The following is a 27,110-nucleotide window of genomic DNA, read 5'->3' as shown; positions in this document are numbered from 1 at the left end:
CAGGGGGAGGATCATTAACATATAGACAATTTTTTAAAGCCTTGAAGCAGAAAGAGAGCAAGAACCCTGGCCGCTTGGCTCACTATTGCAACACCAGCACCTGGCAGTTTCTGTCACCTAGTGGGTATTGAATGTCTTATTGAATGAATAGATAGAATACATATGAATGCAGGAGGGAGAAGTAAAAATCTTTATTAGACCAGCCTGTATGAGGGAGGGAACTTAAAGCCTCTCATTTGAAAAGCCCAACCTGTTTTCTAAGTTCAGTGCAGTCACTTAGAGGCTGATTCTGTGTGATGAAATAAATCTTTTGTTGTTTGAGATGCTGTTGCTTCTGACTTCAAATTAATATATGGCTTCTGTGGAAAAGATGAGCTTATGCAAAAACTATCCTTGGGTGTAATCATCTAGTCTTCTAGCAATTCTTGTAAAGCAATCAAAGAAAAAAAAAATCAGTGGTTTGGGAGGCAAAAACCTCCATCCTAAGTCCTGAGTATACTTGGCCAGCAAACAAGCAGGAACAGTTAGTGTCGGTCTTTATTGAGACTCAGAGCTATTGTGTAATTAAATGAGGAATAGATGCTTTTGGCTGATCGAACACACGATACTTTTAAATTTATTGTTATTATTATGTTTTAAAGATACCATTTTGAGGAGTTTCCTGGCAATCCAGTGGTTAGGACTTGGTGCTTTCACTGCTATGGCTTCAATTCAATCCCTGGTCAGAAAACTGAGATTCCCACAAGCCTTGAGGCACAGGCAAGAAATAGATAAATGAATAAAGATATGATTTCTTACCAGGATTACAATATACAATCTGTCTACTCCTCTTGTCTCCTGATCTTTACTACCTGTGGAGGGTGGACTGCATTTTTAAAGAAGCAGAATTAGGCAGAGTGGCCCTCAGTCATTTTCTCTCTGTGAATTTTTGCCTATGAAAACCCCACCCATCTCCAGTGGACCCAAACAGGAGGAAGCCTGCTGGGGTATGGGGTACCTGTTGGTGGTGATGCTGTTGTGGGGAGGAGCCTAAAGGGCTGAGTTCAAATTTGAATGTGTGAGACCGGTGCATTTTCAGCCAGTGCAGCAGAAGTGCTGGAGGCAAGCTTTTCTTCCTAAGATCTTCAGGGAGCCAAAAAGACAAACTGGATTCCACCATGGACAGGTAAAGCAGTCTGCTTGTGGGTGGTTGCGCTGGCCTTACTCTCAGAGCAAATCTGAGTAATAACATGCGTAAACTTTCCCTTTCTCTCCTAACACTGACTCACAGGATCTGCCTGGTCAAGATGCACATTTATTTTTCTGGATCTGTCTCATCTTCTGTTCAGATCTTACATGCTTTCCGCCCAATTATCTTTCTCCTTTTTTCTCTCCATACTCGGAAGAACTTTTACGCACCATGCATTGACTTGTCCTTACAGTTAGGATAGTTTATGGTAGTCATATTAATCAGGCAAACGTTAAGAGACTCAAATCATGAAAAGGTCATGGCAATACTGTACTAAAAACAGTAGTGGTAATGGTAATAATTCTGTAAACATTCGACTGTAGAACCATTTGAAGAAAAACTTGACTACAGAGGCTTTATTGAAAATTACATAGTCAAGAAATTATTTTCTAAATGCCAATATTCAAAAGTATTTGCTTGAAGGTCAGTCACTATCTGTGACAAGGAGACAAATTCAACTGAAAAAGCTCCTTTAATATTATAGACCAAAGAGGCAGTTAATGGCATTTTTACTCTTTACCGAGTCTTTCCATTTCTTCAGACATGACTTAACTTACTTCTTTTATGCATACTCTGTAAATGATGTCTTACATGAAGTTTATGACAATTATGTTATTATCATAGAACTTAATCTAGTTCTATGCAAATATATGCAAATTTACACCTAATCCATATACTTCAATCTCAGTGTAGAATCTTAATGGTGGATTAAATGTCCTTCAGAAACCTGAGGGCAAAATATCACACGTCAGCTCAGTTTACAGTGAAAACTAATCTGTGGTATGAGAGGAAAAAGGCTCAATGGAGATACTTGTAAATAATGAAATGCAAAGCAACAGTAAAATCAGAGTTGAAATTCAGAGAAAGTCAAAGAAGGAGAGAGGATGAAATTCAACAGGAGAAAAAGGGAAATGCATGATTTTCATTAAGGAAAATACGATCTGCAGAGCACAGCACTGATGGCTCGCGGCAGGAAAGGATGACTTGGTCACGATTACTTTTAACCCATCTGTCTCTGGTTTGCATTGCTGGGGATGCAGCCAGGGTTCCGCTTCAGGGCACACAGCTGTCTGGCGCAGCTGTCAACCTGTGGGCCTTACAGACAGTCTCTACCGAGTCCTCTGCATCCTCAAGAGAAACCAAAGGAGACTTCCCTGGTGCTAAGACGCCACACTCCCAATGCAGGGGGCCTGGGCTCAATCCCTGATGGGGGAACTAGATCCCACATGCCACAACTAAGACCAGGTGCAGCCAAATAAATAAATATTTCTTAAAAGAGAGGGAGAGAAACCAGAGAATAGGTGCTGGAACTAGGCCCCCAGCTATAATTAAAGATACTTAACAAGGTCACAGGCACGCAATTCAATTCACTGTGGCTGGTAACTTCTGATGGAAATTGTATTTTCATGTGGGGGTAGAAGGCCATTTGAATTCCTTAGTCTGTGTCCTGTCCTACCTTATACTCCCAGGACACTTTTTCCTCCTACGGGACCCCCACCCCGCCCCCCCACCCCAGCCAATACCACCTGCAATGCATGATATTGTATCCCCTCCCCCGCTTCTCATCCACACAACCCAGGAGGACAGGTTAAATGCAAAAGGAATCTATTGGTAAGAGACGATGCCTAATCCATTTAAAACTGGGCCCAAAGGAGAGAATTTTTTTTTCTTCCTCTCCAGTATTTATTACGCATCTACTATGTATTCGGTTTACGTAATATGCTGAGGGTGGTTATGTTAATTAACAATAGTAATAGTAACAGAGGTAGTGCTGTGGTGGTTTTACCATAGTAAATTATTACCACTTTAGAATAAAGCCAGTGATTATTAGATCTTTGTTAACATTCATTTTGGATTCCTGTCAAGGGTGAATTTTTAATTATAAAAATTTGATTGACTAACTTGTATATGGTTTCATATATGTAATGTATACACTGGTGATACATCTCATTCTTTACCTCAGGATTTTCTTTTTTTTTTAATACCTCAGGATTTAAAGCGGATTCCAGGGACTTCCATGGAAGTCCCATGCTTCCACTGTAGGAGGCATGGGTTTGATCCCTGGTTGGGGAATTAAGATCTCACGTCATGTGGCACAGCGCCCCACCCCCCACACCGCCCCCCAAAACGATTTCCAATAAGCTTCATGTGTGTGAGAAAAACATTCAAATTACAACACCTTTAAAAATCTCTGGCCCTTGCTTACAGATTTACTAAGGGTGACACTTGGGAAGTTGACTTCTGGGTCTATCTCATGTATTTCACTATCAAAGTATCAATAATCAACATGTCCCTACAAAGGTGGGTGTAGAAGCTTTATTCACAATAACCCTCAAATGGAAACAATCCAGATGTCCATCAACAGGTGAGTGAATATACGAAATGTGCTGTACCGAAGCAATGGAATATTGCTTTGCAGGACAAAAGAACAAACTCTCCTGATACATGCAACAGCATGGATGAATGTCAAAGTCATAATATACTTAGTACAAGAAGTCAGACACAAATGAGGTGGTAATGTATACTTAAAATAAAATTCTAGAAAATAAACCATAATTTATAGTTACAGTGCCTGGGAGGGGGAAAAAGAACTGACTGAAGAGATGGATGAGAAAACTTGGGGGGAGGGGTGCCCTGAAAATGTTCTGTACACCGATAGTAGTAGCAGTTTTAAGTGTTTACATCTGCCAATATTCATAGAATTGTGAATTTTAAATGGGTGAAATATGTAAATTATGCGTGTGTGTGCTCAGTCGCTCAGTCATGCCTGACTCTTTGCAATGCTATGGACAGTAGCCCATCAGGCTCCTTTGTCCATGGGATTTCCCAGGCAAGAATACTGGAGTGGGTTGCCATTTCCTTTCCCAGGGGGTCTTCCCAACCCAGGGATCAAACCCGATCCTCCTGCATTGGCAGGGAGATTCTATACGGTACCACCTGGAAACCTCAATGTAAAAAAAAAAAAAAAAAAAATTGAAATAAGTTTCAATTCTCTTGCCAGCAAACCGTATTCAAATTACTGCCTAGATCATTACTTTGACAAGTTGTCTGCACTTCTGCTCAACGTCACTAGGTGGCAGCGTTATCGCCACAGGTAGATATTTTTGCTGAAAAAGACAAAGGACAAAAACCAGGGACACTACTGATGCTTTGGTTATCAACCACATTGGGCTACAGTTCATGGGGTCACAAAGTGTCAGACACAGCTAAGCGACTAACGCACGCACACACACACACTGTATAGCTTGCGCTATGTTCACAACTACAAAGGAACTTGTGTTGGCACAGTTATTTCTACAAATTCAACTCAATTTAGTGCTTATAACATGCAAGACACTGTGCTGGAAAACAAAAAGCCATCTGTCCCTGACCCCCATCCCCGGTGTGTGAAGAACATGGCAAAATATTTAGATTATATTGTGAATTTATACATGAGATCAGCCTAACTCAAATCTTGTAAATTTATATGCATAAAAAGACTAAAAGGAAAAACATAAGTATATTAACAGTGATTATCATTAGATAGTATGTCTAATTAGTAAAATGTAGTATTAGTCACTCAGTCATATGGCCAGCTCTTTGTGACCCTATGGACTGTAGCCCGCCAGGCTCCTTTGTCCAAGGGATTTTTCCAGGCAAGAATACTGGACGGGGTTGCCATTTCCTTCTGCAGAGGATCTTCCCAATCCAGGGATCAAACCAGGGTGTCCCATGGTGCAGGCAGGTTCTTTACTGTCTGAGCCACCAGGGAAGCTCTGTGTCTAATTATCACTAGATATATTGGTATTTTAAACCTTAATTCTTTAACATTTAAAAATTTTTCACTTTCTACTTTTTTGTAATATTCAAGTTGAGAATGGTCAAATACCTTTCACACTTTTAACATATGACTCAAAAAGTGTCACTTCCTGACTCAAAGCACAGAAATTCTAATCTACATTCTACATCTGAGGGGGACAGACAGATGTAGCAATCAATTGATAACAAAGGTTGAATGCTTTGATAGGGATGAGTGGAGAACAGCAGAAAACTTCAGGAGGGGTTTTTTGTTGCTGTTAATATTCAGTTTTGCCTAGAAAGAGGGGATAGTGGCAATTGAGAGAGGTCTTCCTGGAAGAGCTGAAATTGATGTTAGGCTTTGAAGGAGGGGTAGGTTTTGCACAGTGGGGGTAAAAAAGGCAAGAAAGAATTCAGTCAAGAGATGTATACCAGCAAGATGGCTGGAAAGAAAACTAGAGACTAGTGCCAGGGGGCCTGCTACACGAGTAAGGAAGGGGGTGAAATGATGGGAGAAAAGAGAAAAATACTAAGAAGCAAGGATAGAAACGTAGTTGTGTCCAACTGTAAAAGCTTTACCACAGTTAATGAGTTTGGAGTTTATTCTAGATTTTCTGAGATCTCTAGGGCACCTCATGGAAACTGTTATTTTGAAGGGACTATAGGCAGAGAGATGTTAGAGATCAAGACAATGTGATAAAAAGAAAGATTAGGGCTTGGATTGAAGCAGAGAACCGAGAGAACAGAGCAGGGACACTCCCAGAAATATTGGAAAGTTTGACTCAATAAATTTAGATGATTAATTAATTAAATACGAGTGAAGGAGAATCAAAAATGATTCCAAGCTTTTAGACTATATTCTTGGGATGGCAAGTTGGTAGGATAGGAGAGGGAGGTCAGGACAGGGCAATTTGGGAATATTGTTTTGGCCACTTAGAATCTGAGATTTATGTTGGACATTTAGGTAGAGGTTGGGGCCTCCCTGGTGGCTCAGTGGTGAAGAATCCACCTACCAATGCAGGAGATAACAGAAGTTCAATCCCTGGGTCAGGAAGATTCCCTGGAGAAGGGAATGGCAATCCACTCCAGTATTCTTGCCTGGAGAACTCCATAGACAAGAGAAGCCTGGCAGGCTATAGTCCGTGGGGTAGCAGAGTCAGACATGACTAATACTGGAGAGAAAACCTGAAAAGATGAAACTGGGAAAGACGTCTGTAAATCCAAGTTATCAACATCTAGAAAGCAGCCATGGGAGGAGCCTGTCCTGTGAGCATGGATCACTTTGGGGTTCTTGCTGTCTCAACTGGTCTTAAATACAAGCATAAAAAGGAGTAGTGGATCTGAAGTTCAGTAAGTCTTAGGCATCCAGCATAAGGAAGCAAGAGCATCTCCTCTGGTTTGGCCCAAGTATTACAAATTTTTCTTTAAAAGCTGATGGAAAGCCAAGAAGGCTGCATCTCCTCCCTCCTCTCTCACCCACAGCCTCTTGATGAAGCAGAGACAGTTTATTTACCAGTTCAAAAACGTGCGCTGGGCTAAGGGCCGCCATGAGACCTACTTGTGCTACGTGGTGAAGCGGCGGGACAGTCCCACCTCCTTCTCATTGGACTTCGGGCACATTCGAAATAAGGTATCAATTAATATCTTGCTATTAATTAATTAATGCCTGCTTCCCAAGCAGCTACACTGAGGACACTTTTATAGCCACCTGCTGATGATGCTACTCAGCCTGGTTCATTTGTCTCGATTAGATTTCTGAGATATCTTTTCTTTTTTCTGTGTCCCTGCACCCACAATAGACAGGTTCCAAAGAACTTGTTTCAGTGCTAAGAATCACTGCCCCAAACCTTCCTCTCCTTTCCCCAGCACCCAAATTGCTTTTCAGATTAAGGAAGAAACCAAAAGAAAGAGACTTTTTATTTGGGGGAATATTATCAGCTCATTCAAGCTGAACTTTAAACGTAGAAAAACAAATTGTGGCTTTGGAGTTTAAAAAAATGAAGGAAGAAGAATTAGGAAAAATTAATGATTCAGTTCTATCTTTCAAATGATTTCTATTCCTTCCTGCTCACCTAGATAATAAGCCAGTAAGTACATTCATCATAGTGACCCTCAGAAAATTCAGGGAGACCATGAATTAAAACTAGAAGATCAGGTTTTCCCTGGTGCCACAGTGGATAAGAATCTGCCTGCCAGTGCAGGGACACAGGCTCGATCCCTGGTATACGAAGATTTCCCTGGAGCAGCTAAGCCCACGTGCCACAACTACTGAGCTTTCATGCTGCAACTACTGAAACCTCGCACCCAAGAGCTCCTGTTCTGCAACAAGAGAAGCCATGAATAGATAAATAATAAAAACTGCTTCTCAATAATATGGCGGCAGTGGTGGTTTAGTTGCTCAGTTGTGTCCGACTCTTGGGACCCCATGGACTGTAGCCTGCCAGGCTCCTCTGTCCATAGGATTCTCCAGGCAAGAATACTGGAGTGGACAAGAATACTTGCCATTTCCTTTTCCAGGGAATCTTCCCCACCCAGGGATTGAACCCAGGTCTCCTGCATTGCAGGCAGATTCTTTACCAACTGAGCAATAACATATCTAGCATCAAAAAAAAAAAAGACCTAGAAGATCAGGGAATTACATTTTCAAGAGACTTTGTCACCAAAATCCAGAAGAGTTTACATAACGTGCAGTTGACACATGGTCTTGGTGGAAACGCAGGGAAGAATCCCTGGGTAGAGTGATACTGACACATTCCACTTTTCTTGGCCTCTATTTGTATTGTGTTCATTATCCCATTGCAATTGTTTTAGCTTCTAATCTTTTCCCTATTTGGTGATAACACACATTCTAAACATAGAAAGCTTTTGTGTTCCTTTCCTTCTCTCTCCCTGAGTCTTCACAACAAAACTCCATTTAACTTATAAGGAATCAGAAGATCTAAGAGTTGGGTGACTTATGGAACCTAGGTCTTCAGATTCTAGGAGCAATGACTTTTCTGCAATATGAAGAGGACTTGCTATATCTCACTATAGTGATTACTATTACAATCATGGGGGGTTATACAAAGAGCAAACTCATTACAGGCACACCTCGGAGATTTTCTAGGTTTGATTCCAGAACGTGGCAATAAAGCATACTGCAATAGAGAATATTGCAATAAAGTGAGTCAAATTTGGGGGTTTCCTGAAAATGCTAGTTTTTCAGTCCTCTCTGACCCTTTGTGACCCCATGGACTGTAGCCCGCCAGGCTCCTCTAGTCCATGGACTTGTCCAGGCAAGAGTACTGGAGTGGGTTACCATGTCTTCTCCAGGGGATCTTCCCGATCCAGGGATCAAACCTGGATCTCCTCCACTGCAGGCAGATTCTTTATCATGTGAACCACCAATCAAGCCCAAGTACATACAAAAGGTATATGTTTACACTATTCTACAGTTCTTTTAAGTATGCAATACAATTATATCTAAAACAAAAAATGTATATCTTAATTTTAAAGCTTACTGCTAAAAACTGCTATTATGAGTCATAGTAGTAACAATGATCACTGACCACAGATAACCATAATAGTGAAAAGTTTGAAATTTGAAGAATCACAAATTGCGACACAGAGACACAAAGTGAGTGGATGCTGTTGGAAAAAATGACACCAAAGGACTTGCTCAAGGCAGGGTTGCCACAAACCTTCGGAACACAAAGTATCTGCAAAGTCCAATATAGCCAAGCACAATAAAACAAGGGACCCCTGTATTTAATTGTTCTTAAACCACAACCGGTGCCTACTACCTCTTTTACAACACCCACTTGTCAGTCTCAGACTCTCCTAACCCTAACTTTTTATTCTCCACTTGGTGTAGTGGAGTCCAATGTATTTTCACAACGGTTACATCAACAGCACTTCCAAGCCATGTTCCTTCCTCTCCAAGGAAGGAAAAGCAACTCCACAAATAAACATTAAATCTGGGATAGTGTGATGCTACTTGACCCACTCAACTCATTCCATCCTCCCATTGTTCCACAGAAAATCTGCACCCTTTCCCCTTCCCAAGGCCAAAAGTGCAAAGAGTTTGGATCACCGCTCATCATTGTGTCCTTCGGGCAGTCGCTTAGCCTTTCTGTAATCTAGGACAAAACCGAAGACAGACACCCCAAAAAGGCTGACCAGTGGGAGGGACACGAATTAATAATGACGGTGAAGCTACCAGCAGGACAGTCAAGGTCGGTCACCATCCCCTGAGTCTCTGCTCTCTCCCCAGGCCGGATGCCACGTGGAGTTACTCTTCCTCCGCTACATCTCTGACTGGGATCTGGACCCTGGGCGGTGCTACCGCGTCACCTGGTTCACGTCTTGGAGCCCCTGCTACGACTGTGCACGGCACGTGGCCGACTTCCTGCGGGGGTACCCCAACCTGAGCCTGCGGATCTTCACGGCGCGCCTCTACTTCTGCGACAAGGAGCGCAAGAACGAGCCAGAGGGGCTGCGGCAGCTGCACCGCGCTGGAGTCCAGATCGCCATCATGACCTTCAAAGGTGCGCGGGGACCTTTCGGCCCGGCTCTGCAGAGCAGGACTGGCCATTCAGATTGCGAAAAGCCAGGGTGAGAAATAGGGGAGAGGGGGCCAGAATTCTAACTCGCCCCCAAAGGTCCTAACTCGCCTCTGGGGCCAAAAGCTATCAAGGAGAATTGGAGGAAAAGAATCGGTGGACCCAAGACTTTGGGGGAGGGGTGGCAGGGTTTTCTTTCTTTCCTCATGATTTGAGCTCGGACCCATCCCGTCCCCTCTCCTTTTTAAATTTTCAAATAGATTATTTTTATTGCTGGAATACTTTTGTGGAAAATCGTGAAAGAACTTTCAAAGCCTGGGAGGGACTGCATGAAAATTCAGTTCGTCTGTCTAGACAACTTCGACGCATCCTTTTGGTAAGTGAAGGGGCTTTCTTTGCTTCTCATTTTCTTTCTCTCTCCAAAGTTATCTATCCCTGGCACTACTTATCTTTCCTTTTCTTGTATTTCCTACATTTCCGCATGTGTGTTTGTGTGTGTGTGTTTATCATTCTCCTCTTATTTTTCCTATGATGAAAACTTTCTCGTCTCTGTTTTTGTTGTCATTTCTCCTACAACTGAGTTTGCTCTAATGTTTCACAATTCAAAGCCCTCTACTAGCCCTCTGGGGTTTCCCAGGTGGCGCTAGTGGTAAAGAACATGCCTGCCAATCCAGGCGACAGAAAAGACTCAGGTTCGATCCCTGGGTCGGGAAGATCCCCTGGAGAAGGGCATGGCAACCCACTCCAGTATTCTTGCTGGGAAATCCCATGGACAGAGGAACCTGGCGGGCTACAGTCCATGGGGTCGCCAAGAGTCAGACACGACTTAGCACGATCACTAGCCTTCTAGTAAGATTCTTTTCCCTTACCCCCTTCCCCACCCTCATCCCCTCCCTTCTCTTTCCTCACTCACATCTTTAACTTAGACTCTCCTCAGAATCCATTTTACTCCTGGTAAAATTTCTTCCTCTCTTTCTCTTTCCTCTCCCTCTCCCCTTCTTTTCTTCAAAAATATTAATGGGAACGTCCCTGGTGGTCCAGTGGTTAAGATTCCGAGCTTCTGGGGCAGGGGACATGGGTTCGACCCCTGGTCGGGGAGCTAAGATCCCCGATGCGGTGCAACAAAAGAAAAAATTAACGCAAAAATTACAAAGGCACCCACTGTCTTTCCCCACAGCCACTCTATGAGGTTGATGACTTGCGGGATGCATTTCGTACTTTGGGACTTTGATACCAACCTTCAAGAATGTCACATACAAAGAAGTATCTGTGAAGATAGTGGGTAAAAGAACTATCTTTGAAGAATTCTGCTGTTCTTCAACTCTCACTTTCTTTGAGTTTTTTAAAAAAAAAGTATTCATAGAGGACTTTTTTTAAAAAAATGTCTTGAAAAGAGAAGGAACACAGACCCACCAGGGTTAATGCCAAAAAACTGGTTCCGTTTTTCAATGTAACATCGCCCCCTACTGGGAAATGGCAGAACTGCAAGGCCTGAGAGCCCCTAAGTGTCAGTACTCTTGACTTATAAGCAGAGAGAAAGCAAGAAGTTAACGCTGAGGAGCATGGTGAGAGGATCAGAGGTTTTATGACCAGTATTTTTAATTATTTGATTCTTGTTCTGCGTTTTCAACGGTATTAACAATAGATTTTTCTACTCTTTTTCTTTGGGGTTCACTTTCAAGTGAACAAACTTGCTACCCTGTGATCCACGGAACCTAATGAGAGAACCTGGGTGACTGCAACCCCAAGCTGTCTATTCAAAGCATTAATATCCAAGCATGTGTTCTGTGTTTAATTGTCTGAAGCCTGATTTTAATGTTTGTACATACTAATTTTTTCTTGGCACAGAATATGCATGATCACCGTTAGGATGTTGTATAATAAAGGAGCTTAAAATGAATTTGAGGGCTGTGAAAAAACATGCTACAAGTGAATTAATACCTCAGGTAAAAATCGGCAAAAAGATCCTTTTAGAATCTTAATTGTGCAAGCACACGTTTCCCACGTAACTAATGAACGCTTGGAAGGAAGTTGCTTGAATGTTGAAAAAAGAAAAAAGTCCATTCTCTCTGAACCTCAGGAAAGTCAACCAGGTCAAGATTTTTCCCTTTTTTTTTGCATGTATGGGTCCCTTCTCTCAAAGATGTGACAATATAAGAGACTGTGACAGAAGACAGTATTTGAGAGAGAAGGATGACAGAGCATTGCAAGGAAATAGTGTTTTATCCATTAAAATGGAATGATCCACCACAGCACAAACTGATTATTTGTTCCTAATAACTATCATGGACTGTGAGAAAAATATTCAGAATAACCATAACACAACTATTACCTAGCAACCCTTGCAATGCAGATAAACAGATCTACAGGAAAAGTTGAAAGCAAGAAAAGAAAAATAACTTGAATGCATAATTGTACTGTTTTACTCTTATTGTACATAATTTGTGAAATAATTAAATATTAAACATCCTTATTCATGTATTCATATTATATGTTTATGGTATGCAGTGTCTCATTTTTATCATAATTTCCCTTTTTGATTTGTTAAAATGGATTTGTAATGTCTCGTACATTTATACCTTTGGAAATGCTAATAGTAAACCATATAATTGTAACACAGTCTAACACTGTATTAACATTGCTATGAAATCCATTATCTTGATTTTTTTAGTAAATTTTTCCCACAGCAAATTTGATTCTGGCTCAATCAGCTGAATAAATGATAATTTTGGAGATTTGGAGATTAAAAGGTCAAACTAAAGTAATTCCAAAGGTGATTTTTAAAAAGTTAAACTACACAAAGTCCGTATGATGGAATAGACTTCAGAGTCCAAGTGCACACGTCTATGTTCAGCTGAGTTCTGACAAGGGTGCTGGGACCATTCAGTAGAGAAAGAACAGTATTCTCAGCAAATGATGCTGGGACAAGTGGATATCCATCGACAAAAGACTGAATGTGGATCACACACACACACACACAAATTAATTCAAAGTTTATCAAATACCTACATCTAAGAAAGTTCCTAATTCGTACCTGCATAAGTCTGCTCTTCAGAACTCAGGGAAGGCCTAAGATACTAAAGACTTTTTCTACAAATAAGAAACAGGGAACACAGCAGGGTCTTTCCTGGGCATGTTCTTTACAGTCCTCCTTTTGATAGAACTCAATCCTGAGGGGAACAGGAGTGGAAGTTTTAGATAGAGATGTTAATCATAAACTCAGCAGAGGAATTCTGTTTTACGAGGATTCGGTTTCAAACTCACAGACTGAGGAAATTATTTACAGATATTATCTGATAAGAGTCTAGTATCCAGAATATAGACAACCTAATTTAGGGACTTCTGGGCAGTCCAGTGGTTAAGACTCAGCGCTCCCAATGCAGGGGGTTTGGGTTCCATCCCCAGTTGGGAACTAAGATCCCACCTGCTGTGCGGCTCCATAAAAAAAAAAAAAAAAGCCGATACATTTCTCCAAGGAAGATTAACAGACCACTAGTAAGTGGATGAAAAGATTCTGGACATCCTTAATCATGAGGGAAATGCAAATGAAAACCACAATGAGATACCAATTATAGTTACTATGATGGGTATAAACAAACAAACCAAAAAAATAATAATAACCATTGTTGGTGAGAATGTGGAGAAATGTAAACTTGTGCAACCACTATTAAAAAGTTTGGTAGTTCCTCAAAAGTCAGTATGAAATTACATTAAAAAGTTTGGTGGTTCCTCAAAAGTCAGTATGAAATTACTGTATGACACAGCAGGTCCACTCCTTGGCACACACCCAAGAGAACTAACAACAAAGGCTCAAACAAAAACTTGCACATGAATATTCTAGCAGCATTATTGGTGGTAGCCTAAAAGTGGAAGGGCTTCCCTGGTAGCTCAGCTGCTAAAGAATCCCCCTGCAATGCAGGAGACCCGGGTTTGAGTCCCAGGTCAGAAAGATCCCCTGGAGAACGGATAAGCTACTCACTCCGGTATTCTTGGGCTTCCTTGGTGGCTCAGAAGGTAAAGAATACGCCTGCAACGTGGAAGACTTGGGTTTGATCCCTGGGTTGGGAAGATTCCTCTGGAGGAGGGCATGGCAACCCACTCCAGTATTCTTGCCTGGAGAATCTCGTGGACAGAGGAGCCTGACCAGCTACAGTTCATGGGGCCGAAAAGAGTCAGAACGACAGTGACAAGACACACACACACACACACACACACACACACACACATCCTACAACATATCCTTCAACACACTGCGCTAAATGAAAGAAGCCAGATATAAAATACCACGTATTGTATAAGTCCACTTCCAAAACAGATAAATCCAGAGTTCAAATTCTCTTAAAACTTTCAGCTTGAAATGCCAATATTTAATGTAGGATTCTTTATATTATATTTGAATGCATATTATCTTGAACTAAAAACACATAGATTTGGAGACCAGAAGGAAGGGGGCAGGAGACAACTATTAACATAAACTGCTTAGAACCAACTGGGTTCAACTTTCAGTAGATCTTGAGTCTCATTAAACACTAAGTATAATTATAATTCATTATCCTCTAAATGACACACCCACAGGGGCCAGGACAGTTCAGGGCCAAAAAGGCCAAAAAGTAAGTGGTGGCCCCATTCTGAAAAATCCCCACCCCTCCTCCAAGCTGGTTCGAATGTTCCTCCCACTTAGCAGCCGAGGAAACTACTCAAGCCATGAAAACTAACCACCCGGTATTTCAGGGCCCCTCTCCTCTTCAGGCCTCCCAGGCGGCGCTAGTGGTAAAGAATCTGCCTGATAATGCAGGAGATACAGGAAACAGTTTCGGTCCCTGAGTCAGGAAGATCCCCTGGAGAAGGAAATGGCAACCCACTCCAGCTGGTGGGGTCACAAAGAGTCAGACATGACTGAGCAGAAGCACAGTGGGACTGCAGCCCACCAGGCTCTTCTGTCCATGGGATTTCCCAGGTAAAAATACTGGAGTGGGTTTTCATTTCCTCCTCCAGGGGATCTTCCTGACCCAGGGATCGCACCCAAGTCTCCTGAGTCTACTGCATTGGCAGGTGAACTCTTTACCACTGAGCCACTTAGGAAGCAGTGTAGGAGGTCACAGAGAGCTGGACACACCGCCAGCTGAGCAGCAGACACCTAAAGATACACATAACACTTAGCCACTACAGACTGAAGATAAAATCCAAACTCATCTGGGGTTATCTCCAGAGAGAAAAATAGGATGGGAGAAAGAAAGTAGGAGAAAGGGAACTTAATGCTTTTTACTCCATACAGTTCTACCAAAAAAAAGCATAAGTTTTTAATAGTTAAAATTTTAGAAAAATACCATTGAAAACAGGACTCAACAGGAATTCTTGTTTTTTATTCTCCAATGTTTATTTACTAACATACAGACTATTCCACTAATTTCAGGGGTTGAGAATATTCGAGTGCATAGGTGAGCACATGTCTAGAAACTTTCTTTACCAATGATTTATGAAACACTTTAAAGGCCGGACAATGTGCAAGAAAGGGAGTCAGGGTTCCATCAGAGAAAGAGAACCAGAAAAAGATATATACGTTATAGCAAATGGAACTCTACTCCGTGTTATGTGGCTCCATCTTATGTCCCTGGATGGGAGCAGAGTTTGGAGAATGGATCGACGTATATGTATGGTTGAGTCCTTTCTCTGTTCACCTGAAGCTATCACAACATTTGTTTGTTAATTGGCTATACCCCAATGCAAAATAAAAAGTTTAAAAGAAAAAAAAAATAAAACAAACAAACAAAAAGGTTATACATTAAGGAGTTGACTCACACGAATGTAGGAGCTGGCAACAGAGTCTGAAATCTGCAGTACAGGGTGGCACGAAGGGTGGGTGAGAACATTAAGGCAGAAGCTTCAGTCCTCTGCTGAAATATCTCCCTGGAAGCCTCTCAGTTCTGTTCTTAAATCCTTAGTAACTGAATAAGGCTCACTCAGATTATGTAAAATGCAATCAAGCATTTTCTTTTTGGCAGTGCTGCAGGGCATTCAGGATCTTTGTTTCCCTACCAGGGATTGAACCCTGTGACTTCTGCAGTGGAAGCAGAGTCCTAATCACTGGAATTCCAACTAAGGGATTACTGACTTCTTATCTACAAAATACCCAACAACACCCGGATCAGTGTTTGACTGAATATCTGGGGCTTCACTAAACTGACCCATAAAACAGAATGTATATAAGGAACCAAACAGCAGCAACAAAAAAACCAAAGTAAAATTAAAAAAGAAAATAACCCACATATCACAGAGAGTTAACATTTGATGGCAAACTATACATTTGTCATGGTACTAACTGCTTCATATTACTGACCCAGCTAAGCTCCATACTTGTCTTGGTTTAGTCATGGTTTAGTCACTAAGTTGTGTCCGACTCTTGCGGCCCCATGGACTGTAGCCTACCAAGCTCCTCCATCCATGGAATTTTCCAGGCAAGAGTACTGGGGTGGGTTGCCATTTCCTTAGTGTAGCTCATTTCGTTGCAGATAGCAGAGACTAACTCAATCTACTCATAAAAAGCAGATTTGTTTTACAGTTACATGTAGACTGGAAAAGTGAGATGGTTTTGCTAGTGACTAAGACGTTGGGCTTCCCTCATAGCTCAGTCAGTAAAGAATCTGCCTGCAATGCAGGAGACCTGGGTTCAATCCCTGGGTCGGGAAGATCCTCTGGAGAAGGAAATGGCAATCTACTCCAGTATTCTTGCCTGGAAAATCCCATGGACAGAGGAGCCTGGTGGGCTACAGTCCATGGGGCTGCAAGAGTCGGACACGACTTAGTGACTAAACCACGAAGAGGTTCTAGTGACTAGATACATTTCCTGGCTTTTTCAGGGACCACATGGTTTCTGTCTCTCTCAGTGTCTTTTTTCTCCCTAAGAGTAGAAGGCAGAAGGAACAGAGGGTGTCAGAGGATGAGATGGCTGGATGGCATCACGGATGCAATGGACATGAACTTGGGCAAATTTTGAGAGATGGTGAGGGACAGAGAGGCCTGACATGCTGCAGTCCATGGGGTCACAAAGAGTCAAACACAACCGGGTGACTGAACAACAACAAGGGTTCCCTCTGTTCGCCTCCATTACTTGCTGTCTTCTTCTGAAAGTTCCTGCTCCATATTACCTCAGCTCATCATAGATTCTCCAATCTTCTCTTCTTTTTTTGTAGTCTTGGTTCACCTATCAGGGATGAAACTCATGCCCCCTGCAGCAGAAGCATGGAGTCTTAACCACTGGACTGCCAGAGAAGTCCCTCTATTTTTTATTCTTAGTCCTTAAATAATTTTTAAAATAAAGGTTTATGTAGAGAAAAGTGCCAGAATCCTAAGCAACAGTTTGAGAATTTTCATAAACGTCTGACAAATAGCACAATCAAGAAGTAAACACAAGGGACTTTCCTGAGGTTCCAGTGGTAAAGAATCCACCTTCCAATGCAGGGGATGCTGGTTCGATCCCTGGCTGGGGGACTAAGATCCCACATGCCACTGAGCAACTAAGCCTGTGCACCATGAAGAAGTCCCATGTACTGAAACTAAGATCTGATGCAGCCAAAAATAGAAATAAGGAAATAAAATTTTTTAAATGTTTAAAGAAATAAAACAAGGATTTTCCTAGTGGTCCAGTGGTTAAGACTCCATGCTTTCACTGCAGGGGGACATGGGTTGGATCCCTGGTTGGGGAAATTGCACATGCCATTAAAAAAATAGAAAACACAGCTAACATTCCAAAAATTCCCCTCATTCTGCATCCCAGCCCTCGTTTAAATGAAAAATTAGAAGTGAGAAGAGCTAATGATACATTTGGCAGAGAGAATAGCACTTTGAAGATGAAGAGGTTAGGGTAACATAGGAGGGGCAGCTGTAGGAGAAGAGAAGTCTAGAGGGTGGGGCAGCACAGGACTGATCATGAAAAACCCTTTATTAAGTTGAGGGATTTAATTTTTAAACCCACAGGCTATAAAGAATATCTGAAAGGATTTTTTCAAACAAGAAATAATTATGTCCTTCATAAAAGGGATGTGACTTCTAGGAGAAGAACCTATCTTTTGCTAATCAGCTGTAGAAATTATAGTTGACGATGAAGGAAGAAATCCTACAGTACTGAGGTATGCCTAAGTCATCCTGGCTTACTACCTGTTGTAAGTGTACGCTAATTAGAACAACCTGCTGTGTGGTCATTTAAATATGCATTAAACATCTACCTTAACCATTAGAGAAAAGAATTCATTTAAAACTCAAAATGGCGTCAGTGTGGTTCAGGCATTCAAAATGGAACTGGGTAGTCATTGTGGATGTAGTTTCAGACATGTTCTTCCATGACTGAGAACTTGAACTTTCTGAACTGTATCAAACTCAGGGACACTACTAACCAATCTGAAAATAATATCCACTGCCAATTGCACACTTATGGTCTCAAGGTCCTTCCTTGTAAAGATGCAACTATTTGAGGTCCCAACCAACCCTTGCTCAATAAACACCCTTACTTCTTGCCAGTTCCAGTTTTGATTCTTGACAAACAGCTTTATTCATCTCTCTTAATCATCCCAGGGTCAGGTAGCAGGCAACTATCGACCATCCCTATAGGTTAGAGTAGCTCTGGTGGCTCAGACGGTAAAGAATCTCTCTGCTATGCAAGACACCAGGGTTAGATCCCTGAGTCGGGACGATTCCCTGGAGAAAGAAATAACAAACCACTTCAGTATTTTCCAGTGGGAAATCCCATGGACAGAGGAGCCTGGTGAGCCATGGAGTCACAAAGAGTCGGACACAACTGAGCAACTAACACACCATAGATTAGAGCCCAATGAAATTAATTCAAACTCGCCAGTCTTAACCTGCTTACCCTGCACTGCCTTGTCCTTCCTCTTTGTTGTTTAGCTGCTAAGTCATGTCCGACCCTTTTTCGACCCCATGGATTGTAGCCTGCCAGGTTCCATTGTCCATGGGATTTTCCAGGCAAAAAGACTGCAGTGGGTTGCCGTTTCCTTTTCCAGGGGATCTCCCCAACCCAGGGATCGAACCCATGTCTTCTAGCCTTTCCTCCTGGAAACACCAATAATGGTTCTGATCTAAACCTGTCATTCCTGTCTTGTGTCTCCAGACCACTCTGCTGTTCTTCCCCGTGACCCTGTGTGGCATACTATGCCTCCTGTCGTTAAGATCTGTGAATATAATGAACTTTACTGTGTCTCCTCATGGCTGCACTTGAATGATCATCTTACAAAGGAATATAAAACAGAAAAAAAAGATATTAAACACTTCCATCCCCCCAGGAAGGACTGCCTCAGGCTTATAGGTCTTAAGATAACATTTAGCTATCACCTTGACTCATTCCCTCAAGGCCTTGTATGCATCCAGTTGGTGCCTTTACCCCCCACCCAAGTCATACATAATACACTGAACTGTGGTGTTGGAAAAGACTCTTGAGAGTCCCTTGGACTGCAAAGAGATCCAACCAGTCCATCCTAAAGGAAGTCAGTCCTGAATAGTCATTGGAAGGACTGATATTGAAGCTGAAACTCCAATACTTTGGCCACCTGATGCGAAGAACTGACTCATTTGAAAAGACCCTGATGCTGGGAATGATTGAAGGCGGGAGGAGGAGACGACAGAGGATGAGATGGTTGGATGGCATCACCGACTCAATGAACATAAGTTTGAGTAAACTCTAGGAGTTGGTGATGGATGGGGAGGCCTGGCATGATGCAGTTCATGAGGTCACAAAGAGTTGGACACGACTGAGCGACTGAACTGAACTGATTCCCTTTAACCCATGAGAGTGCTTCTAGTTTTCTGAAAGATGGTAAAATTGGAACAAAGACACTTTGACCCTCCCTTGTCTACCTAAATTAGAGCTAAACCTCTCAAGCAAAAGGTACCCTCCTTGTTTTGTTGTTGTTGTTTAGTTGCTAAGTCATTTGGGACTCCTTGGACTGTATCCCACCAGGGGTGGGCTGTCCATGAGATTTTTCCAGGCAAGAATACTAGAGTGGGTTGCCATTTCCTTCTTCAGGAGATCTTCCCAACCCAGGGATAGATAGAACCCCAAGTCTCCTGCTTGCCAGGCAGATTCTTCATCACTGAGCCACTAGAGACAAGAAATTGAGAGCCAAGAAGGGTGTGTAAGCAAATCTTGTTACTTCTTCATCTGCATACTATAGCAAGCCCAAATTCCTTTTATCCAGTCAATTCTTCACAACCCATTGTTTCTTTGCCTAAATTATATAGAAGCTCTATGCTTTGGTTAGTTCTTTAAATCTCATATTTCTATGGGGCTCCTGTATACACAAAATGAAAACTGTTTTCCTCTGGTTACTCTGTCTTGTGCTAATTAATCACACCAGCCAAAGAATCCAGATAGAAAGGAAAAATGTTTCTATTTCTGTATGGTTTTAGTATGTCCCTAGGAGACTAAATTGTTATAATATACACTACTTTTTATTTTGTATGTGCCTGACCTTTAAGGCTGGTGTAAAAGAAACTGACAACCTAGAATCTATATTTCAACATGGCTTTATTATTTGTTATGCATTGTATAGAGGATAACGTCTGTTTCTTTTGGGGGGGGAAATGCCTTGAGGTAATACAGAAAACTTTACTTAAGGTTGAAGAATTTACTACTTTGTAGAATGAGAACATTCATAGGAAAAATGTGACCATGGAAATTTGATTTGAGATACAGCTGGAAAATTATACAAACATTTCCATATTCAAGGATTTGGGGATTCAGGAAGACACAGGGTAATTTTCCATATTACTTTAAGACTCTGGGAAATCTTTGGCTAACCAGTAATTAGAACACCTTGCTTCTGCTGCAGGGGCGTGGGTTCAACCCCTGGTTAGGGAACTAAGATCCTGCATGCCCTTTGGCGTGACTCCTCCCAAAAAGACTCTGAATTATCTTACCTCCATTGCTAACCTGGCTATATAATCTCTCATACAGCTCCCTTTTGATAGCACCAGTTTAGAAAGCACTGTCTGAGTCCTCTCTCTCTTTTTTAAATCTTTTGGCCAGGCCACACGGCATGTGGGAAGTTATCCACTGGACCACCGGGGAAGTCCTCTTGAGTTCTCTCAGTGATGACTAGTCAGAACATGACTGACGCACCAACCTTGCCTTCACAGAAAACCGGTAGAATAATTCCCTTCTCTACCAAGAGTATATTGTCTACAGCAAGTGTGGTTTTATCCTACCAGCTTGCTCATAGCACAGTGTACTATCATAAACCCAGGAAGAGTTCCACACCACTTACCAGGCTTTTTTATATTAAGTTGTAGCATAAAGTGAAAGAAAGCATCAGTTATCAAGAGAAAATCCAATCAAGAGATACTGACTGGTTTGCTTCTTTTTTTCAAATTTATTCATTTTTTAATTGAAAAATAGTTGCTTTACAGAATTGTGTTGGTTTCTGCTTTTTTTTGGCGGGGGTTGCGAGGGTTGTTTCTTGATGCCCTGCTCTCTCCAGTCCAAAGTGGAAGCCCGTCCCCTTGTTTTTTTCTCTTTTCTTTTAAGTTACGGAAGGTGATAAAGTTAATAAACCCTTTAGATTCTCATCTTCAACAATTTTTCTCTATTCATAAACATCCTTCCTGGATCTTGTAGCTCAGAAACCCATATCTAGCCTCAAGTAAAAAAAAAAATAGAGTAGATGCTTGGAGGAAGTATTTTTTTTGACACCTCGGCCATCTCTAATACTTGGCAGTGTGGGAAGGTCATGTGACCTAAAGACAGGTTCTGGGTAGTTGCCCTGCAGTTTGGTATCCTGGTTTTTCTGCTGGCCCTGCAGAGCTAGGTACACAAAAATTGTCCCCAGTTTTCATTCCACACAGGTGTCCAAGCTGAGAGGGGCTATCTGTGGATTCCTGGCTGTGTAAGCCACAACTCACTAATTCATGCATTCATATGCCGGTCCACAAATACAATCACAAATGTTGCCAATGCCTACAAAATCTAGGAAGAACAAGAATGTATTTCCATGAGGGGAGGATAGAGAAAAGGGACAGTTAGGGAGTTTGGGATCGACATGTACACGCTGATATATTTAAAATGGACAGGGACTTCTCTGGTGGTCCTGTGGTAAAGACTCCACGCTCCAAATGCAGGGGACTGGGGTCAGGGAACTTGATCACATATACCGCAAATAAGATCCAGCATGCCACACCTAAGAGTCTGCAAGCCACAGCTAAAGGTCCTGAATACCAAAACTAAGTCTGGAAAAGCCAGATAAAAAAAATATATTTTTTAAAATAATAATAATAAAATGGATAAGCAACAAGGGCATACTGTATAGCACAGGGAACTCTACTCAGTGCTATGTGGCAGCCTGGATGAGAGGGGAGTATGGTGGGGGAGGAGAAAGTACACATGGATATGTATGGCTGAGTCCCTTTACTGTCCACCTGAAACTATCACAACATTGTTAATCGACTATACTCTAATGTAAAATAAGTTAAAAAATATATATATATATATTTCCGATTGTCTTCAAACAAGTCAGAACTCTGGCAAGAACAGTGTACACTCTATAAAGTGAAGGTAAGAGTTTATGGGAGTCAAAAAGAGATAATGAAGTGTCCTGGGGTTCTTGGCTGAGAGGCCAGAAAAAGTATGATCTTCAGGACTGGAAGAGTTTGCTGTAGGGAGAGCCAGCTCTGGACAGAACATATCTGTGAAGTCACAGGCCATCAGGAAGACAGGCAGAAAGGCTGGCTAGCTTGATGCTTAACAAGCTGTCCTAATCTTTGGACCATGAAACCTACCCAGTACAAATAACCACCTCTGGGGGTTAATCAAATAAATTCTGCCCCTAGGGTTTTAAAGCTGTCATGGTCCACACAGTCTGGTTTCTTTTTCCTTCTAATTTTAAATCCCAAGGGGGCTTCATGTACCCTTTATCATAGATGAGATCTGAATCTGAAATTAAGCCAAGAGGGATAAAGCATATCAAAATCAGTGAGCTACAGAAGTTTGCAAAGGCCTTCATGAAAATTGGTGAAGTTGAACTAGGGTCTAAAAACCACAGAATCAGTCAAAGAGAGAATAAAACCTTGGATTACAAACTCCCACACTTTTTTTCCTAACTAGGAAAGTTTCAATTCCTAATGAAATGTTTTCACATTGGTTCACACAAAGATGACATTTCATAAGTATTTTACTACAAAATAAAATGACTCTGGACTTCCCTGGTGGCTCAGTGGTATAGGATCTGCCTGCCGATGCAGGACACATGGGTTCGTTCCCTCATCCAGGAAGATCCCACCTGCCATGGATCAATGAAGCCTGTGCACCATAACTACTGAGCCTTTGTGGGAATCACAGCTACTGAAGTCTGCACTTTGTAGAGCCTGTGTTACACAACAAGAGAAGTCACTGCAATGAAAAGTCCATGCATCCCAACTAGAGTAGCCCCCGCTTACCACAACGAGAGAAAGCCCTTGAAGAAATGAAGACCCAGCACAGCCGAAAATAAATAAGTAAATTATTGAAAAAAAAAGGAAACATAGTTGTGAAATAATAAATAATAATAACTATCATTTATTGAGTGCTTATTATATCCCAGGCTGTTCTAAATGCTTTATATGTATTATATTGTATGACTCATATAACAACCCTGTGATGTAGCTACATTATCTCATTTTATAGGAGAGGGAACTGAAGCACTAACAGGTGAAGTAATTTGCCCCAGGTCATGCAGCTGGAATTTGAGTGGTCTGGAGGTTCCAATCTGTCCTGTTACTACCAGACACCGTATAATCATATTTACATATTAAAGGTTGAGCTGATATTCAGCTACTCCAACAGCGTACAACCAGACAGTCTGATTGGCTGATTTAGTTGGTGTATGGATGATTTCATTGTTAATATATTATGATGATCACTTCTGATTATTAGGGGCTTTCCTGGTGGCTCAGAGGTTACAGCATCTGCCTGCAATGCGGGAGATCTGGGTTCGATCCCTGGGTCGGGAAGATCCCCTGGAGAAGGAAATGGCAACCCACTCCAGTATTCTTGCCTGGAGAATCCCATGGAAGGAGGAGCTTGGTGGGCTACAGTCCACGGGGTTGCAAAGAGTCGGACACAACTGAGCGACTTCACTTTCTGATTATAGGTGTAGTTGAAGCCATAGAGATGGATGAGATGGGCCAGGAAGTGTGTTGATATAGTGTGGGAAATCTAATGTTTGATCACTGTGAAAACAAAGACAGGGTCTGTTTTATTTACTGCTATATAAGTGAAAAAGTGAAAGTGAAAGTCTCTCAGTCATGTCCAACTCTTTGCAGCCCCATGGAATTCTCCAGGGCAGAATATTGGAGTGGGTAGCCTTTCCCTTCTCCAGGGGATCTTCCCAACCTAGGGATCGAACCCATGTCTCCCACATTGTAGGCAGATTCTTTACCAACTGAGCCACAAGGGAAGCCCATTTACTGCTATACAGCATATTAAAAAGCAGAGACATTACTTTGCCAACAAAGGTTCATCTAGTCAAGGCTATGGGTTTTTCCAGTAGTCAGGTATGGATGTGAGAGTTGGACTATAAAGAAAGCTGAGTGCCAAAGAATCGATGCTTTTTAACTGTGGTGTTGGAGAAGACTCTTGAGAGTCCCTTGGATGGCAAGGAAATCTAACCAGTCCATCCTAAAGGAAATCAGTCCTGAATAGTCATTGGAAGGACTGATGTTGAAGCTGAAACTCCAATACTTTGGCTACCTGATGGGAAGAACTGACTCATTTGGAAAGACCCTGATGCTGGTAATGATTGAAGGTGGGAGGAGAAGGGGATGACAGAGGATGAGATGGTTGGATGGCATCACCAACTCAACTGATAAGAGTTTGAGCAAATTGGTGGAGTTGGTGATGAACATGGAAGCCTGTACTGAGGTACTGTAGTCCATGCGGACATGACTAAGCAACTGAATTGAACTGAACTGATTACCAAATTGGTTTTACACAATCTATTGAATAAGTGAATGAATGAATGAATGAGAGCTGATAATCTTATAAAACATTAATAATTCAGTGGTGGACAAAGTAAGGAATGCCTGAGAAGAAAGCTGGGAAGAAGGGAACCAGGAGAGAATAGGTCTTGCATATTGAAGAGTTCCAAGTATAATGTGGTCAAACATATGAACAATGCAAATAGGTAAAGGAAGTTAAATATTGAAGAGAGCCCATTGGTGGCCTTAGCAAAGGTCTACAAAGGAGTTGAGCAAAAAAAGATAAAGAAAAGAATACTGAGGGACTTCCCTGGTGGTCCAGTAGTAAGACTCTGCGCTCCCAATGCAGGGGGCACAGGTTTCATCCCTGTCAGGGAAGTTAAAGCCCACATGCCAAGCTGGACAGCTATAGAAAATTTTTTTTAAAAGAAAGAAATAGAAAACTGAGTCTACAGTAGTATTTCCAGAAACCTGACTGGGAAAAACTGGATCCATGAGGTTAACACGTAATTGGAGCATAAAGGAAGGGCTACCTTTTTTATCTGGCAGTTAAGTGACATTTTGAAAATTCTGCTGGCTCTTTAAGAATTCCTACAAAATTATTCTAAAGTTTATTTAGTAGAAAAAGCATGTGAGAAATCAGAAAATTCTGAAAATGAAGAATGATGGGGGTGGGGATAAATTGGGATAAATGGCATCACTGACTCAATGAACATCAGTTTGAGCAAGCTCTGAGAGTTGGTAAAGGACAAGGAAGACTGGTGTGCTGCAGTCCATGGAGTCTCAAAAACTTGGACATGATTGAGTGACTGAACAACAAAACCTGTATAATGATCTTATCAAGATTCAATTCAGTGACCTTTCAGACTTTCCCCAACCCACCAGCCCTCTTCCTTTCTTCATTTTCTTTCTTATCCAACTCAGAGATAGACTCATCTAAAACTTCTCTGTCCCTCAAGTCTTTTTATTGCTCTCATCTGCCACAATTCTAAAACTGGCTGTCAGCATACTCCAAACCAGCACCTTACCAACTCAGTTCAGTGGGGAAATGCCACACAATAGGGCAGATTAAAAACTATAAATGTATGACCAGCATCCCAAAGGAACTCCTTTAACTAACAACAGTGAGTCTACTCTATCTCTGTTGTCAACTCATCCTCCCCACATTGGAGGCCAAAGTATTGGAGCTTCAGCTTCAGCATCAGTCCTTCCAATAAATATTCAGGGTTGATTTCCTTTAGGATTGACTGGTTTGATCTCCTTGCAGTCCAAGGGACTCTCAAGAGTCTTCTCCAGCAGCACAATTCAAAAGCATCAATTCTTCGGTTTTGGTCCAACTCTCACATTCTTACATGACTACTGGAAAAACCATACCCTTGACTATACATACAGAAAGAGTAGTCACTGCACCAAGAAGCCAGAGCACTACAACTAGAGAGTAGCTTCCTCAACTAGAGAAAACCATGCACAGCAATGAAGACCCAGGGCACCCAAAATAAATAATTTTTTAATTATTAAAAAAAAAAACTTAGTAACCAGTTTGATGCTCTTTACACAAGGGAAAACAAACCATAAATTGGGGGAATACAGAGCCTCAGAAGCTATGGAACCCTCTTCCCCAGGGATGTCTAGGCTAGAGTGAGTTTTATAAAGCATTAGAAGCAGCAACTTGTAAACAAGGCATTCATGATTGTCTGGAAGCTCAGGGGTTTTCTTGTAAGGCTGGCAGGCTTCTTTTCTAGGGTTAAGTAAGCTAAAGCAGAGTGGGAGAGTTGTGACTGGTCTGTTAGGTTTCTTGGACCCTGGGGCATTTCCTGTTTATGTGAGGGCTGACCCTTCAAAGTGGGCTAGCTTTCATTCCAGAGGTCCCAAAATTAAGTTCTGGACCCAATTCCACTGTTGGCAGGGAGTTCTACCACCTCCCTGCCGCCGGCCCCAACACACAGGAGGGAGTGCTCAGTCCCTCAGTTGTGTCTGACTCTTTGTGACCCCGTAGCCTGCCAGGCTTCTTGGTCCATGGGATTTCCCAGGCGAGAATACTGGAAAGTGAGTGAAGTTGCTCAGTCATGTCCAACTCTTTGGGACCTCATGGACTGTAGCCTGCCAGGATCCTCCGTCCATGGGATTTTCCAGGCAAGAATACTGGAGTGGGTTGCCATTAGTTGCTATTTCCTCCTCCAGGGGATCTTCCTGACCCAGGGACCGAACCTGCGTCTCCTGAACAGGCAGGCAGATTCTTTACCGCTGAGTCAACTCACTGGTAAAGTCCCTGATACTCAGAAAGACTGAATGCAGGAAAAGAAGGGGATGACAGAGAATGAGAGGGTTGGATGGTATCACCAACTCAATGTACATGAGTTTGAGCAAACTCCTGGAGGTGGTGAAGGACAGGGAAGCCTGGCGTGCTGCATTGCATGAGGGTAGCAAAAGAGTCGGACACGATTTAGCAACTTAGCAGCAACCACAACCCCTCCTAGAAGGTCCAAGGGTAGAACAGAAAGTACCAACCCTAGAAACACAGTGTATCTCCCTTGGCAACCAGCCCTTATCCTTAGGCGACATAAGGGCATTCCAAAAGTTGCCTCATTAACATAGCAAAACACCTTTAT

At 42.0% G+C, this 27,110-nt stretch overlaps 1 protein-coding gene across 1 annotated transcript; it reads left to right on the top strand.

Annotated features, from left to right (window-relative positions):
• The first annotated feature begins 3,579 nt into the window (after window positions 1-3,579).
• On the top strand, window positions 3,580-10,777 carry AICDA (activation induced cytidine deaminase). Its single transcript, XM_040233892.1, has 5 exons — window positions 3,580-3,593; window positions 6,488-6,635; window positions 9,258-9,531; window positions 9,807-9,922; window positions 10,724-10,777. The coding sequence occupies exons 1-5, from the start codon at window positions 3,580-3,582 to the stop codon at window positions 10,775-10,777; spliced, it is 606 nt and encodes a 201-aa protein (XP_040089826.1).
• Window positions 10,778-27,110: the final 16,333 nt, after the last annotated feature.

The sequence above is a fragment of the Oryx dammah genome, unplaced genomic scaffold (genome assembly GCF_014754425.2).
Source record: "Oryx dammah isolate SB20612 unplaced genomic scaffold, SCBI_Odam_1.1 HiC_scaffold_29, whole genome shotgun sequence".
Classification (NCBI taxonomy): domain Eukaryota; kingdom Metazoa; phylum Chordata; class Mammalia; order Artiodactyla; family Bovidae; genus Oryx; species Oryx dammah.
The sequence above is the reverse complement of the archived record's forward strand: the minus strand, read 5'-3'. Positions and strand labels throughout refer to the sequence as shown.